Genomic DNA, 17,500 nt, shown 5'->3' with positions numbered 1-17,500 from the left:
AGAAGAAGAAGAAGAGTAAAAAGAAGATGAAGAAGAAAGAAAGAAACATTTCTTTGGATAGGAGCCAGCATTTCACAGCGGTCTCAAGCATGACAGTCGGCCGTAGCAGACGACATTCAGCTGCGCGTGGCATGGGAAACTGAAGGCAGGCAAAACGAATCGATAACTTCACCACTTCGTCCAATGGGGAATTGCGTTACATATTGGACCGCCCACAACGTTAAAAAACAAAAACATATCGTAATCAAGTCTCTTTCTCGTGGACAGATACCAACTATTCCAGAAAATTACGTTTGTATCACTTTACAAAGCCCACACGTCTAATACTGAGAGAAATCAAGACACGAGTTTCTTTGTTTACAGTGGCCATGCCAGAAACGGCCGACCATGCTTCAAGATGGCGGCGATTAGGTCCCACGACGGTATTCTGGCCTTTACAAGTGGAAATTCCATTGCAGTCACAAACATACGGTAAATGTTTGCCCTCATTTTGCTCTGACACTTAAAGTTGTGTTAAACGGAAGGGTTTGTAAGTGATATTCTGCCGTAGTAGGGCAGAACTCGGCACTGGGAGGAGATATAGTAAAGCGAAAGCCGACGGACACACGTGGAACGAAAAAGCAAGGGAGGCGCGAAGTTGGGATAATAATTGATTGTGGGCGGTCTTTCTCTGGCTGGTGGGGGGGCATCGATTCTCGCCAGATCAATAAGCTTTATCAATGGAGACAGCGCTAGGAATCGCTAGTGTGTAGGAATTTACTACTGCACGATACTCCACGTTTTCATTTGGAGGCCAGTTATCCAATTTCTTGATGCCGGCCCTTCGTGGCTAGAAGTCTGGTCAGTATCCTGCGTGGGGAAACCGAATGCCCTGTTGTTCCTGCAACTGTTCTGGCAGTGAATATCAGTGAATGCGACAGTACTCTTTGTATCAGTATCCATTAAAAAAACAAGCAAACAAACAACAAACACACACACACACAACCAAAGTGTTTTCAAGCTCTGAATTTTGTATTTGTATGAAATCATTTCATGTTTAGTTTAAAAATCACATACTTGAGGAATTATGATATTGTGATTGATATATCATGAAAATGACATGACCTGTGAGAGATGCTTTCGGTTGCAGGTATGTCGAGTGCATGCAGTGGATACACACACACACACACACACACACACACACACACACACACACACACACGTATGTACGCAGACTCTCCATGGTCCATTATTCTCCTTTTTCATCATTTGGCATTTGTGTTTACATCTACCGACACACACACACACACACACACACACACACACACACACACACACTGAAACAATTTATTGCCAGATTATTATTTATTGATTAAATTTTTGTAGTACTGACATTTTAGCAATCATTTGAATTAATATTAACTGAGCGACACAAAGAAAATCAAATTAGAAAAACAACAATGATATGCATACAATTTGAAAAAGCAAACATATTTAACAAATCAATTTACCAATTATCAATAACATCAATATCTCAGAAAATGTTTTAACACACACATTCTCACAGATGTGTAACCCCCACTCACCCTCAACATCCATGCATGCACACATGCACCCATTCAGATTCCCCCACCTCATCCCCCTACCCCAAGTACACACTTACACACACACACAGAGACACACACAGACACACACATAACACACAACCACACACACACACACACACACACACACACACAACACATACACACATACACAGAGCACACGCAACACACACACACACACACACACACACACACACACACACACACACACACTCACATACAAACACACACACAATGTGTCAATTGACTCATTGTCATAACGTCTGCACCGCTTTACATTTCCTGAAATCCTTTCACCCTATTGAATTTCAATCATCCACGGGAAAAAAAAAAACTATTAAAAAAAGCAAAAAGAAATTATTTTGAGAAAATTACAGACATGGAGTTGTAAAATATGAAGTACTCACTAACATTGGATTATTATATCAAATGATAACACGGTAGGACAAGGGGAATGGAGGGGGTGGAGGCTAATTCTGTTCTTTTAGCAGCACTGTTGCATTTCACACATGCGCGCGCGTGCACACACACACACACACACTGTGTGTCAGTCATCAACAGATCTTTAAATTTCCCGAAAGCCTTTTTCACACTATTGAATTTCTGTCACCCACAGAAGAAATTACCTATTCAAAAATAAAACGAAATTAAATGCAAACAACAACAAAAAAAAGAAGAAATCACAATAATAATATATAATTAGCTATATAATATGAAATACACACTCACTTTGACTGTGGTTTATAATATCATCAGGATAACGCTGTGGGGAAAGAGGAATAGAGGTATGGAGGAGGTGGAGGCAAATTCTATTCATTTAGCATATCTGTTGCATTTCACATGATTGCTTGTGGGCACGCATGCACACACACACACACACACGCATATGATAAATAGTATTCTGTAAGGGTCTGCTGAATTACTCTTTCATTTTCAGCACCCCTCTTTCCAACCCCTGCCTTCTGTTATGCACTTCCTGTTGTTTGTTTGTAGACAAAGTTTTCATCTGTTGATTTTGATCACCTTGCTGTTGTTGTGATAGACATCGCAGAATATGTTTTGAAAGTGGCAGTGTGTGTGTGTGTGTGTGTGTATGTGTGTGTGTGTGTGTGTGTGTGTGTTTGTAAGGGGAGGAGGAGGAGGGGTGGGGGGAGTGGGGTGGGGGGAAGGTATGTATATATACATAGGTTTGGACAAATGTTTGTATGTATGTATGTATGCATTGTGTTCATGTGTGTGAATAGTTTGCTGTGATGTACATTTTGATGTGTATTTATGTAAAACTTTGATGTAATGTGTTATGTATGATATCATGTGTTTTGTAAAGCACCTAGAACAGTGTTCCCTGACTGAGTGCTACATTAAGTATCTGTTATTATTATCAACAACAACAAAAAAATCTGGTTTAGCATTTTAAAGATTTATTTTGTATTATGAAGATAAATATTCCTGACCATCAGTAGTATTGTTAATAGTTATAACGAAAAAAACCATCTTATTTCTTTAATGAATCTTTCTTAATATTCTATCCCTTTTTTTTTTTCAAATCTTTATCGTCAGAGTGAAAGTGGATAGCTTATCAACATAAATGAAAATCTGTTCTGGAATGTGGATTGGTGGTATATATATATGTATCTTTTTCTTGAAGAAAAAGAAAGTCGGGTTTGACTCAGTTGCTCAAATTTTGAGCTTGTCACGGGTGTTCGGCTTCTTTCTGGACTGTCACTGGCTAACTTGTGTGAATCTGAGTCTGAGGGAAATTTTGTACAGTACTAAGTACTATAAGTGGAGTGATGGCCGAGAGGTAACGCGTCCGCCTAGGAAGCGAGAGAATCTGAGCACGCTGGTTCGAATCACGGCTCAGCCGCCGATAATTTCTCCCCCTCCACTAGACCTTGAGTGGTGGTCTGGACGCTAGTCGTTCGGATGAGACGATAAACCGAGGTCCTGTGTGCAGCAAAAAGGGTTGTTCCTGGCTAAATTCTGTAGAAAAATCCACCTTGATAGGAAAAACAAATAAAACTGCATGCAGGAAAAAATGCAAAAAAAAAAAAAAGAAAAAAAAAAGGGTGGTGCTGTAGTATAGCGACGCACTCTCCCTGGGGAGAGAGCAGCTCAAATTTCACACAGAGAAATCTTTTGTGATAAAAAAGAAAAAAAAAAAAAAAAAAGAAGAAGAAAGAAGAAGAAGAAGTCATGAGAATGAAATATGATTTGCGAGTTGCTAAAAAGTAAGAGGAATCCCATAGTGGAGTTTGAGGGCTGACGAAAAATCATACTTGTACTTGTAGTTGTACTTAAAGCCTGAACCGGACTATAAATGGCGGGCGATTTGAATCAAGCCAGTTTCTCACCAGAGTCTGACACTGTGACGTCGGTGAAGGTTTATTCAAAATAAAAGCCTAATAAAGCTACGGTTTGGCTTCATTTATGGCAGAGAGCGAGATTTGCCTAGCAGCTTCCAATCTAGACCTGAATTGACTTTGGAAAGTACAAAATGTGTCAGCTACACGTAATACAAAATTTGAATGCAGAGAAAAGGGGCGGAGCTAGAACCGAAACCTTGCTCTCGGGAGTTAAGACTTTAAGTATAGATAGCACAGGAGTTTTTTTTTCTTCTTTTGTTCCCTTTTATGTTTTATTGATTTGTTTGTTTGAATACCATGTATTATATACTGTAGGTATTGCGTTTATATGTGTGTGCATAGTTTTCTAGTATTTGGTACATTCTGGTGTGTATAATTTATATATATAACATTGATGTGATGTGTTGTGTGTAATATATATGTGATTTGTATTGCACCTAGAGCTAGTTTTCTGGATAGTGTGATATGAGTAACTGTTGATATTATGATTATTGTTGTTATTGTTATTATCATGATGATTGTTGTTATGATTATTATTATGATTATGCTGCTGTCGCTGATTGTTATTATCATTATTGTTGTTATGATTTTTGTTTTTAGTGTTGTTGTTGTTGTTGTCATCAGCATTGTCATCATATTTTTCATTTTCACCATCATCGTCATTATCATTGTCATATGAATATTATCAGCATTTCTCCTTCTTCTTGCTATTGCTATTGCTGTTGTTGTTGTTACATTATTATCATTATGACTAATATTATTATGGATTTATGAAAGACTGCTATTGTGAGTCCTTCACTCACACAACCTTCGACACAAATCTGAAAACATTTCTTTTCAAGCAATCTCTACATGATTAACCCATTGACTGCCAGGCCTGTGCAGTCCAAAGCGAAGCAGTAAAGGAAAGGTTCAAGAGTTGTTATCTGGTTAGCTTGGCACAACACAGCTCTTGAAGCTTCATGGTGAAGTTCATGGCATTATTGTTTGTTTGGACTGGAGACAGGTAGCATTCTTCACTTGCTGTGACAGTGAAGGGGTTAAGATACTCCATTCCATGTCTGTATTCTGTGGATCGACATCTGTTTTTTTCCTTGTGTGTTTTAGTGTGTGTGTGTGTGTGTGTGTGTGTGTGTGTGTGTGTATGCCTTTGCCTGCTTTGTGTCTGACTGACGTCATTGTAAAGCACTTTTAGAGGTTTGAAAGCACTCAGTGAATGTATTATTATCATTGTTGGTATTGTGTTATCATTGGTATTATTATTATTGTTTTTGTTGTTGCTGTTATTATTACATTTTTTTTTTAAAACTGAAATTACGTACTACTTGCTAAGTAATAACTTAAGAAAGATTAGCCATATTATCATCATCATCATTATTATTATTATTATATAATATAATATGATATAATATATGATTATGTATTTTTTTTAAATGTAAAATTAAATACTGCTTGCTATGTGATGATTTAAGAAAGATTAGCCTTGTGTTGATTGAAGAAAGATTATCCCATGTGATTATCTCTTCTTTCTTTTTTTTTTTTTTTTGGTTTTTGTCACAGAAACCCAGAGACGTTCCATGTTATCAGCTTGCCACCCGGCACAGAGGTCAAGTCTGCCAAGACCGAGGAGGAGGAGGATGGGTGAGCAGAGGCTTTCCGTTTTCTCTTCTTTCTCTTCTGTCACTCTTGGTATATATATATGGTGATGGGCGCAGTAGCTGAATGGTTAACTCACTCAGTACGGCCAGTCCAGTGGGTGTCTGAATGACCCAACCTTTAGCTTCCGTCGTCAGAATTGTGGTATTCTTTGTCAACATTCACCTCTTCAGTATAAGAGCCTTCTGCTTGCAATATTTTGATGGTGGTAATTGGGGGTGAAACGCTGTTAACGTCTTCTCTTTCGCCGTTCGTATGGAGAGAGTTAAAGCGTTGGCCTTTCAACCTGAGGGTCCCGGGTTTGAATCATGGTGACGGCGCCTGGTGGGTAAAGGGTGGAGATTTTTTTTTTGCGATCTCCCAGGTCAACATAACGTGCAGACCTGCCAGTGCCTGAACCCTCTTCATGTGTATACATACGCAAGCAGAAGATCAAATACGCACGTTAAAGATCCTGAAATCCATGTCAGCGTTCAGAGGGTTATGGAAACAAGAACACACCCAGCATGCACACCCCCTGAAAGTGGAGAATGGCTGCCTACATGGCGGAGTAAAAACATCATACACGTAAAAGCCCAGTCGTGTACATGTATACGAGTGAACGTGGGAGTTGCAGCCTACGAACGCAGAAGAAGAAGAAGAGCTATATATGGTATATATGGGGTGGGGGTTTGGAGAGATGTTTGTAAGCTGTTCTGGAATCTGTTTCTCTCTCCGTCTGTCAGTTTGCTTGTCTGTCTTTCTCACACCTCCACCCCCCCCCCCCCAACCCCCTTCTCTCTCTCTCTTTCTTTCTCACTGTCTTTCTCTCCCTGTTTGATTTTTCTCTTCTCTCATTTTCCTTTAGCTATGTCATGTTATGTGTTGATTATTATTCATTTATTCATGATGTATAAATTAATGTACATGCCATTTTCATAATACATATTGATTTTTTTTTTTCTCCCCTTCTGTTTTTCCCTTTCAAGAGCTGGATGCAAACATTTTAGAGCTTTTGTCTTGCTTACTCTGTTGCCCTCAGAAAATAGAACTTATTCAGTTCATTTCAGTTCTCTCTGACTGTCTGTCCTTGTCTCTGAAGTCTGTCTGTTGGTCTGCCTGTTTGTCTGTCTGCGTCTTTCAGTCTGTCTGTCTGTTGTGTCTGTCTGTCTGTCTCTCCCACTCTTTCTGTCACACTCTCTCTCACTCTGTCTATCTCACTCTTTCTCTATCACTCTCTCACACACTCTCTCTCTCACTCTCTCTGTGTCTGTCTCTTTCACTATCTCACTGTCTCTCACTGTCACTGGCTTTCTCTCTCTGTCACTCTCTCTCTCTCTTGGTCACTCTCTGTCTCTCTTGCTTTCTCTCTCGCTTTCTCTCTCTCTTTGTACCCACAGTTCAGTGAAGGGAAGTAAAACACACGGGACCTCGGGTTATCGTCTGTCCGAAAGACTAGCATACAGACCACCACTCAAGGTCTGCTGGAGGAGGGGAGGGGAAAGGAATAAGAATATATATATATATATATATATATATATATGTGTGTGTGTGTGTGTGTGTGTGTGTGTGATTTGCAGGGAAGTAAAAGATAATCTAGAAAAGAATATTCTAGTTTCTAGTATCATGCCTGAGACTTGTTGGGAAGCAACTGGAAATCTTGAACAGTATGTATGTATGTATGTACGTACGTATGTATGTATGTAATGTAATGTAATGTAATATTGTCCTGTGCTGTGCTGTGCTGTGCTATGCTGTGCTATACATGTACTTACGATGAGATAAGATAAGATAAGATTAAGACAAGACAAGACAAGATGAGGTAAGGTAAGACAACAACTTGATTAATCTGTTAACTCCGAGAAAGAACGCCCTTTTTTGACTCGAGAAAACCGAAACACGTGTTTAAAAAAAAAAAAAAAAATTATTAGTATTATTTTTATAATCAATTTAAAGGAAAAAAAAATTTGTACATAGCGGTCACTTTTTAAGCATGATTATTCTGACTGATTTAAAAGACAGACAGAATTGTTCATGGAGAGAAGACGAAGAGAAGAGTGGGACTGTGAAAATGGATAGAATTTTCAATATATATATAAAAATGGAGATTTTGTGCAGTGAATACCTTGTCTGCATTCGTTTTGGGATTCACCCTTATAAGATGCACACACTCACAGAGATGTATGTATGATGTACACATACCATACAAAACTCACTCACACTTGACTTACTCTCACTTACACTCACTCTCACTTACACTCACTCTCAGTCACACTCACTGATGTATTTATCTATTATTTATTCACCTTTTTTTTTTCTTTTTTTTTTCTTTTTCTCAAGGCCTGACTAAGCGCGTTGGGTTACGCTGCTGGTCAGGCATCTGCTTGGCAGATGTGGTGTAGCGTATATGGATTTGTCGGAACGCAGTGACGCCTCCTTGAGCTACTGAAACTGAAACGGAAACATTCAGGTGTGGCTGAAAACGCCGTTGTTTTTTTTTTTAACCGCGCGTAGCACCGGCATAACAGGTGCAGTTCCACTCGCGTCGTCATTGCAATAAATGTAAGGGGGGGAAAAAAACACCAACCTAATTCAGTTGATTCACCAGCGAGCACATAAAAAAAAAAAAAAAGGCTTAACACAGTTTTCTGCCCGCCCTGAACGTTTTTGACGATTAGCACGTGGGGAAAAGAAAGCAAAAACGGCCAATTGCTTTTGGAATTAACACGATAGTAATTCACCCTCACCTCCCGTAAGAAAAAAAAAAGAGAGAGAGAGAGAGAGAGACAGAGAGAAAATGAGAAAAAAAAGAAAAAAAAGAGAGCACAGATTGGCTAAGAAAACTATCTCATACCGAGAGCTGGTGTGGGGTTGGGGCCGAGAGAGAGAGAGAGAGAGAGAGAGAAAGAAAGAGAGAGAGAGAGAGATACGTGCGAATGTGTGTATGGAGGGGGGAGTAGAGAGAGAGAGATGCGTGTGTGTGCGTGTGTGTGTGTGTTTAGAGGGGATGGGTGGAGAGAGAGAGAGAGAGCGGGTGCTTGTGTCTGTGTGGACGGGTGGTTGGAGAGAGAGAGAGAGAGAGAGAGAGAGCGTGTGTATAGTGCGTGGATGGAGTGGGTGAGTAGAGAGAGAGAGAGAGAGAGAGAGCATGTGTATAGTGTGTATGGAGGGGGTGAGTAGAGTGATAGAGAAAGAGAGAGAGAGAGAGAGAGAGAGAGACGTGCGTATGTGTGTATGGAGGGGGGAGTAGAGAGAGAGAGAGAGAGGTGCGCGTGTGTGCGTGTCTGTGTGTGTGTGTGTGTGTGTGGAGGGGATGGGTGGAGAGAGAGAGAGAGAGAGAGAGAGAGAGAGAGAGAGAGCATGTGTATAGTGTGTATGGAGGGGGTGAGTAGAGTGATAGAGAAAGAGAGAGAGAGAGACGTGCGTATGTGTGTATGGAGTGGGGAGTAGAGAGAGAGAGAGATGCGTGTGTGTGCGTGTGTGTGTGGAGGGGATGGGTGGAGAGAGAGAGAGGTGTGTATGGAGGGGGTGAGTAAGAGAAATCGAGAGAGCGAGAGAGCGTGCGCATAGTGTTTGTGTGGAAGGGTGGTAGGAGAGAGAGAGAGACAGAGGGGCAGAGAGGCGCCGTGTGTATGTGTGCGTGTGCGTGCGTGCGTGCATGTGGAGGGTGGTGCTGGTGATTACTGGGGGCAGCTGCTGAAGGTGAGGCAGCACGACAGACAGGGCAGGAGCCTGGCTGTGGAGGAAGGAGAGAAAGGCAGAGGGGTACCAGACGTCCTGACATAACATGGCCCTGTCTCTGGTCATCTCAGCCTCACACACCCCCCACCCGCACCCCCCATTCCCCCAACACCCACACACATCCCGCCCTCATCTACTCCCCCCCCCACCCCCACTCCCCCAACCCTCACCCACACACCTTTTCCCTACACGTATATGTCTTCTGCTCTGCCTGCTTGTTGTCAGGTTAAGCTGCCATCAGCACCCCCTTTGCCACCCCCACCCCCTCCCCGGGACCCCTCCCCCCCTCCCCCCCAGCTCACCCGACCGAAACCCCACATCATCATCACCACCATGACCCTGTATTTTCAGCCTTCATCCCCCCCCCACCCCCCCCGTCCCCACCCTCCACCCACCACGACCCCCTAACCCCGCTCCGCTGCCTCCATACTACCTGCATAAGTAAGTGTTGGACGGGCGTTTGGTATCTGTTGTGGTGTTTCTACACTGATTCTGTTCAGAATAGCTCCAATTCTGGCCTGATTCTGTTAAGGTAAAGGGCCAAATTCGGCTTGATTCTGTTCAGATTGGGTCCATTTCTGCCCGAATCTGTTCAGATTAGGTCCATTTCTGCCTGACTCTGGTCAGGTAAGGTCCATTTCTGCCTGATTCTGTTCAGATTAGGTCCATTTCTGCTTGATTCTGTTCAGATTAGGTCCATTTCTGCCTGATTCTGTTCAGATTAGGTCCATTTCTGCCTGATTCTGTTCAGATTAGGTCCATTTCTGCCCGATTCTGTTCAGATTAGGTCCATTTCTGCTTGACTCTGTTCAGATTAGGTCCATTTCTGCCCGATTCTGTTCAGATGGACCCCAGGGCTTGGGATGCATAATTCATAACCGAACTTAGCAGCACTGAGTTTGCTTAGCGTTAAGAAATATCCAAAGTCAGTTGAATTGTCGTTTGGAAAATTCGTCGTGCTTGGCAAACACAGCTGTGCACATGTGGCTTCCGCGAGCCCTGTCCAGGTGTGTTTTTGTGGTCGTTTTGATCGGCCTCTTGTGTTCCTGTACTGATCCTCTTCAGGTCGGCCCGTGGTGTCTGTTGCAGTCATAGTATGAAGTATTGACCACTGTATACTGCAGACTATGTTTGAGCTGAGAGAGAGAGAGAGAGAGAGAGAGAGAGAGAAAACAAGAAACACACACACACACTCTCTCTCTCTCTCTCTCTCTCTCTCTCTCTTCTCTCCATTTCCATTATGCTTATGAAATTTCGTTCTCTCTCTCTCTCTCTCTCTCTCTCTCTCTCTCTCTCTCTCTCTCTCTCCCCACCTCTCTCTCTCTCTCCCGTTGCCAATGTCACATGTGAAAACAGTGATGTAATAAGTCTATAAGTCTATCAGTATAGCTAATAACCATCACAATTGAAAACATAGTATTAAAAAAATTCTCCTGATTTGGCTTATTTTCGTACGTTTAGTAATCGGAATATTGACCAAGCACACACGCGCACACACACACACACACACACACACACACACACACACTCTCTCTCTCTCTCTCTCTCTCTCTCTCTCTCTCTCTAAACAGAAAAAGAAACACAATGTGAATAAGAAAATAATAACCCTCCAAACTCGACCAACTAACTAAATAAACAAAACAATAAACGAAAAACCAGCCACAACTAAAAGTAAAACAAAAAATCAGGCAACAACGAAATTGAAAATAAAACATTCCCCTCCCCTCCCTCCCCCCCCCCCCCCCCCCCCCCCCCCATGACCCCCCCCCATCCCCATCCCCACCCCCTCTTCCCGTACACACACACACACGATGTTCTTTTTATTTCCTGTTATTGCTCGTTGCTGTCGTAATAGTCCGTGTGGTGATGGGGAAGTGCACTGGGTAATAAAAGACCTGGTTGTGTTCTGTTTAGTTTCTGAAAAACTGAGAGGTGCTCTCGGAACAGTCCAAGTAGCACACAGCACACAGCGCGCACACACACACACACACACACACACACACACACAGAGCACAGGGTGCTTTGTTGTCCGTGGAATGAGCCATTGGGATCATCTCCCTAACTCCCAGCTCTTCGTCTACTGGCTGGCGGCCTCTGCCTTCCCACTCCCAGGCTGGCTGGCGTCCTGTGAAACTGTCACCACTTTGTTGGGTCTTCCGCCTGGCTAGGGGTGGCGGGGGTGTGGGGTGGGGTGGTATTTGGGACAGGTCTTTTTTTTCTTCTCTCCCCCCCACCCCCCCACCTCCCTTTAGTCTGTCTGTCTGTCTGTCTGTCTGTCTTTTTCATTGTCTCTAGTCTTTCTTTCCTTTTTTTTCCCTCTTTGTCTTTCTTTCTGTCTGTCTTTTTCATTGTCTGTGTCTTTCTTTCGTTCTTTCCTTTGTCTGTCTGTCTGTTTCATTGTCTCTGTCTTTCTTTTCTTCTTCTCTCTTTCTCTTTCTGTCGGTTTCATTGTCTCTGTTTTTATTTCCATTTTCCTTTGTCTGTCTGTCTGTCTGTTTCATTGTCTCTGTCTTTCTTTCCATTTTCCTTTGTCTGTCTGTTTCATTGTCTCTGTCTTTCTTTCCATTTTCCTTTGTCTGTTTCATTGTCTCTGTCTTTCTTTCCATTTTCCTTTGTCAGTCCGTTTCATTGTCTCTGTCTTTCTTTTCTTCTTTCCTTTCTCTTTCTCTCTTTCTGTTTCATTGTCTCTGTCTTTCTTTCAATTTTCCTTTGTCTGTCTGTCTGTCTGTTTCATTGTCTCTGTCTTTCTTTCCTTTTTTCCTTTGTCTGTCTGTCTGTCTGTCTGTTTCATTGTCTCTGTCTTTCTTTCCTTTTTTCCTTGGTCTGTCTGTCTGTCTGTCTGTTTCATTGTCTCTGTCTTTCTTTCCTTTTTTCCTTGGTCTGTCTGTCTGTCTGTCTGTCTGTTTCACTGTTTCTGTCTTTCCTTTCTCTTTCTCTCAGTCTGTCTGTTTCATTGTCTCTGTCTTTCTTTCCTTTTTTCCTTGGTCTGTCTGTCTGTCTGTCTGTCTGTCTGTCTGTTTCATTGTCTCTGTCTTCTTTCTTTCCTTTTTTCCTTGGTCTGTCTGTCTGTCTGTCTGTCTGTTTCATTGTCTCTGTCTTTCTGTCCTTTTTTCCTTGGTCTGTCTGTCTGTCTGTCTGTCTGTCTGTTTCATTGTCTCTGTCTTTCTTTCCTTTTTTCCTTGGTCTGTCTGTCTGTCTGTTTCACTGTTTCTGTCTTTCTTTTCTTCTTTCCTTTCTCTTTCTCTCTGTCTGTCTGTTTCATTGTCTCTGTCTTTCTTTCCTTTTTTCCTTGGTCTTTCTGTCTGTCTGTCTGTCTGTTTCATTGTCTCTGTCTTTCTTTCCTTTTTTCCTTGGTCTGTCTGTCTGTCTGTATGTCTGTTTCATTGTCTCTGTCTTTCTTTCCTTTTTTCCTTGGTCTGTCTGTCTGTCTGTCTGTTTCATTGTTTCTGTCTTTCTTTCCTTCTTTCCTTTCTCTTTTCGTCTGTCTCACTGTCTCATTCTTTCTTTCCTTCTTCTCACTCTCTTCTCTGCCCTGTCTCTCCATCCACCCCCCCCCTCTCTCTCTCTCTCTCTCTCTCTCTTGCAAGTTTCAGTTTTCAGTTTCAAGGTTTCAAAGCGTGATGACTTATCCACATACACACACACACACACACACACACACACACACACACACACACACACACACACGCTACATCTACATCTACGTAGAGTCGGTTCAGGTACTCGGGGACTCGTGATCCAGTGTTCACCAGCGATGAGGGTTCGAGTCCCCCGTTTCAGCATGGTGTTGCTGTTGTGTCCTTGGGGGACAAAAAAAAACGGGAAAGGCGCTTGGCTGCTGCATGTCTTTTTTTTTTCATCTCACTCCATCCACGTGTGACTGGGACGCTGACGTCGGTTAAAGGAAGGTTTGAGAACGGTGGAAGGAGAGAGAAAGAGAGAGAGAGAGAAATCGAAATCGAAATCGAAACTTTTTTTTATTGAGGGAAAAGGAATAGGCACCCATCGGCCCGTTTTCGTCCTACCCTCGTAAAGAAAACGTATAAACTAATCTAGGAAATACAAGAAGACTAAAAAAAAAAAAGAAGGGAAAAAACAACACTTTGCATGGCAACAACATCAAGAACAATAAATGGCATAGAAAATACACAGTTCCCCACAAAGTAACATTGCTTTTGCGTGAAGGAGAGAGGGAAGAAGAAGGTAAGAGAGGAAGAGATACGAGGAAGGAAAGAGAGGAAAACTGTTGAGAGAGAGAGAGAGAGAGAGAGAGAGAGAGGGAGGAAAAGAGGAAGGGAGGAAAGGAGAGAGAGAGAGAGAGAGAGAGAGAACTGGGCCCCACCTTCCTATGCCCAGCACGAGACACGGTGGATATGGCCTAGAGGTAACGCGCCCGCCTAGGAAGCGAGAGAATCTGAGCGCGCTGGTTCCAGTCACGGCTCAGCCGCCGATATTTTCTCCCCTTTTAACTAGACCTTGAGTGGTGGTCTGGAAGCTAGTCATTCGGATGAGACGATAAACCGAGGTCCCGTGTGCAGCATGCACTTAGCGCCCGTAAAAGAACCCACGACAGCAAAAAGGGTTGTTCCTGGCAAAATTCTGTAGAAAAATCCACTTCGATAGGAAAAAAACAAATAGAAGTGCACGCAGGAAAAAAAGAAAAAGAAAAAAAGAGTGGCGCTGTAGTGTAGCGACGCGCTCTCCCTGGGGAGAGCAGCCCGATTTTCACACAGACAAATCTGTTGTGATAAAAAGAAATACAAATACAAAATGCAGATACCGTTAAAGCCTATGGGATCATGAACCTTTTTACTGAAGTAGTAATCGGAGGAAGGGACATGGAGTTACAGGTAAACCTGTGGTGTGTTACCTACTCCAGTGGTGATGAGTCTTTTTTTTAGAGGAGGACGGTGGCAGAGTGGTTAAGACGTTTATTAATCTGCCAGTACATTGTCCGTGAGGAACTGGGTTCGAATCCCGCTCTTGCCCTTTCTCCCAGGTTTGACTGAAAAAAAATAAAAAATAAAAAATAAAAACTAAGCGTCTTTTCATCTGGATAAGACGTTAAAACCGTGGTCCTTTGTGCAGCACGCACTTGGCGCACTGAAAAAGAACCCACAGCAACATAAGGGTTGTTCTCTGATAGGTACATATCTATCTATCTATCTATCTATTTATATGCATGCACTCAAAGCTTGACCAAACGTGTTGGGTTATTCTGCTGGTCAGATATCTGCCTATCAGATGTGGTGTAGCTTAATCATGGGGTTTTCCTGAATGCGGTCACCACGCCTCCTTGAGAGAGAGAGAGACAGAGAGAGAGAGAGAGAGACTGAAACTGAAACGAAGAGTCTTTTTGGTGACGTGCTGACGGGCACGTGGGTAATGTTTCAATTTCCAGTTTCAAGGTGTCAAAGTCTTGAAGGTTTTTTTTTTTTTTTTTTTTTTTTTTTTTTTTTGAAAGGTGGTGGGACCTTTAACCTTTTAACCCTTTTTAACATCTACGTGGGAGGGCTCCGGGTTCGATTCTCCGTAACGGTGCCTGGTTGGTTAATGGAGGAGATTTTTTTTTCTTTTTCCGATCTCCCTGGTCAACATACATATTATGTGCAAACCTGCTTGTGCCTGAGCCCCCCTTCTGAGTATACACACAAGCAGAATTACCAAATACGCACGGTAAAGATCCTGTGATCCATGTTAGCGTTCGGTGGGTTATGGAAACAGGAACATACCCAGCATGCACCTTCCCCCCCCCTCCCCCCACCCCCACCCCGAAAACGGAGTATGGCTGCCTTCATAGCTGTGTAAAGACGGTCATACACGTAAAAGACCACTCGTGTACATCATCATATCCGAGTGAACGTGGGAGTTGCAGTCCACGAACGAAGAAGAAGAAGAAGAAGAAGAAGAAGACCTATGTGATCAGATGCGGGGAGCGGACAACATCGGCAATGTCAGCGGCAGCACGTGCAACACTCGAGGGAGTGTGAGGGTGTGTGTGTGTGTAAGTGGGGTGGGGGACGGGGGGGGAGGAAGGGGGGGGGGTTGGCGCGTAGTACAGGGTCCTAACTGGCAGGTATACATATATCTATCTGGGTCACTGTGACACTGACAACCATAAACTCTCTCTCTCTCTCTCTCTCTCTCTCTCTCTCTCTTTCTCTGTGTGCACATCATCGGGGCGTGCCTAGCTGTTTGACTTTTATCACAACAATAATAGCATGACACCTTTCACACTTGAGTTTCTTCCATTCGTATACAGGCATACACGCCTTTGCCGTGAATTTTTTTTTTTTTTTTTTTGTTTATTTGTTTGCTTGCTTGCTTGTATTGCTTGTTTGTTTGTTTGTTTGTTTAAATGTTGTCTCTGTCTGTCTTCAGATGGCACATCAACACCATTGATTTGTCATAAAAATGTCATCGCTGTGATTGTTACATAATCACGTTTCCGTAAAAAGCCATTAAACATGACTGTGTTTCTCTAAACCCTTGTCACGAGACGGATTTGATGTTGTTGTCGTTTTTGTTTTTTTTTTAACTCAGGAAAATTATTCGTGTATGTGTGTGTGTCTCTGTGTGTTTATGTTATTCATGTGTATAACTGTGTGTGTATCTACGCGTGTGTGTGTGTGTGTGTGTGTGTGTGTGTGTGTGTGTGTGTGAGAGAGAGATAGAGAGAGACAGACAGACAGAGAGAGAGAGAGAGAGAGAGAGAGAAAGAGAGAGAGCGTTTCTCAGTATATCTCAATGTTAGTGTACTTTTCTGTTTGTGAAAAATATTATTGTATCTGTATGGTCTTTCTTCCTTTTTGTATCTCAGCGTGTGTGTGCGTGCGTGCGTGCGTGTGTGCGTGCGTGTGTGTGTGTGTGTGGATGCATGATTGTGTGTGTGTGTGTGTTAGAGAGAGAGAGAGAGAGAGAGATATGACTGTCTCTCAGTATATCTCAATGTTTGTGTACTTTGCTGTTTGTGAAAAATATTATAGTATCTGTATGGTCTTTCTTCCTTATGTATCTTAGCGTGTGTGTGTGTGTGTGTGTGTGCGAACGTGTGTGTGTGTGTGTGTGTGTGCATGATACTGTGTGTGTTTGTGTGTGTGTGTGTGTGTGTGTGTGTTTGCATTTGCTTGCATGCGTGTGTGTGTGCATGTGTCTGTGTATGTGTGTGTGTGTGTTTCACTGTGTGTGTTGAGAGAGAGAGAGAGGGGGGAGGGGTTGCGGGGGGTGGGTGGGTGGGGGCAGCAGTGCCAGAGATGACAACATCGAACCGTGTGCTTGAGACAAAGAACTTCGTCCCTCCTCGTTTCCCCCTCCAGTACCCTCCCCCCCCCCCCCCCCTGCCCCCCCCACACCACCACCACCACCATTACCCTCCCCCTCCCACTCCCTACCCCCTCTTACCCCTCTCCACCCCCCCCTCCCCTCCCCCCAAACCCCCCACCTACTCAGGGGCTGTGGTGGTGACGTTGTTGTATTGTGTGGTGTGACGGAGGGAATTTGCTCAGCTGTGATGTCCTCTGTTTTTGTTTTCTGTCTCCTGCTACAAGCGCTGTCTCTTCCTTCACTGCAGCGAATCCGATTATTGGTAGTGTGTTGGTGAGAGGAGAGAGCGGAGGAGGAGGAGGACTCTTTTTTTTTTTTTTTTTTTTTTTTGGAGGGGGGTGGGGGGGGGGGAGGTCTGGGGGGAGAGGTCGAGGGGAGGAGTGGGGAGGTTCGTTCGTGGGCTCCCATGTTCGCTCGTATGTGTTAGTGTTCTTATATATATATATAATTTTTATTTTATTTTATTTTATTTTATTTTATTTTTTACGTGTAAGACCGTTTTTACCCCCCGCCATGTAGGCAGCCATGCTCCGTTCGCGGAGATATGCATGCTGGATAATTGTGTTCTTGTTTCCATAACCCACCGAACGCTGACAATGGATTACAGGATCTTAAACGTACGTGAATGATCGTCTGCATGAGAAAGCACACGAAAGGGGGTTCAGAGAGAGAGAGAGAGAGGGGGGGAGAGGGGGGAGGGGAGGGGGGGGGGGGGGGCAGCAGTGCCAGAGGTGACAGCATTGAGCGGTGTGACGGGCGCAATAGCCGAATGGTTAAAGCGTTGGACTTTCAATCTGAGGGTCCCGGGTTCGAATCTCGGTGGCGCCTAGTGGGTAAAGGGTGGAGATTTTT

The 17,500-nt window shown here is 43.3% G+C and overlaps 1 protein-coding gene across 1 annotated transcript in view; it reads left to right on the top strand.

The window, feature by feature from the left end:
* Nucleotides 1–17,500, top strand: part of LOC143286511 (uncharacterized) — a 200,523-nt gene that overhangs the window by 15,907 nt on the left and 167,116 nt on the right. Inside the window, exons 2-3 of the mRNA XM_076594093.1 lie at nucleotides 364–471; nucleotides 5,510–5,590. Of these exons, the coding sequence (XP_076450208.1) occupies nucleotides 398–471; nucleotides 5,510–5,590 (155 nt within the window). The 5' untranslated portion in view covers nucleotides 364–397. The remainder of the gene's footprint in view (nucleotides 1–363; nucleotides 472–5,509; nucleotides 5,591–17,500) is intronic.

This window comes from Babylonia areolata, chromosome 10 (genome assembly GCF_041734735.1).
Source record: "Babylonia areolata isolate BAREFJ2019XMU chromosome 10, ASM4173473v1, whole genome shotgun sequence".
NCBI classification, from domain to species: Eukaryota; Metazoa; Mollusca; class Gastropoda; order Neogastropoda; family Buccinidae; genus Babylonia; species Babylonia areolata.
Note: the sequence above shows the minus strand (reverse complement) of the source record. Positions and strands in the feature narration are given on the sequence as shown.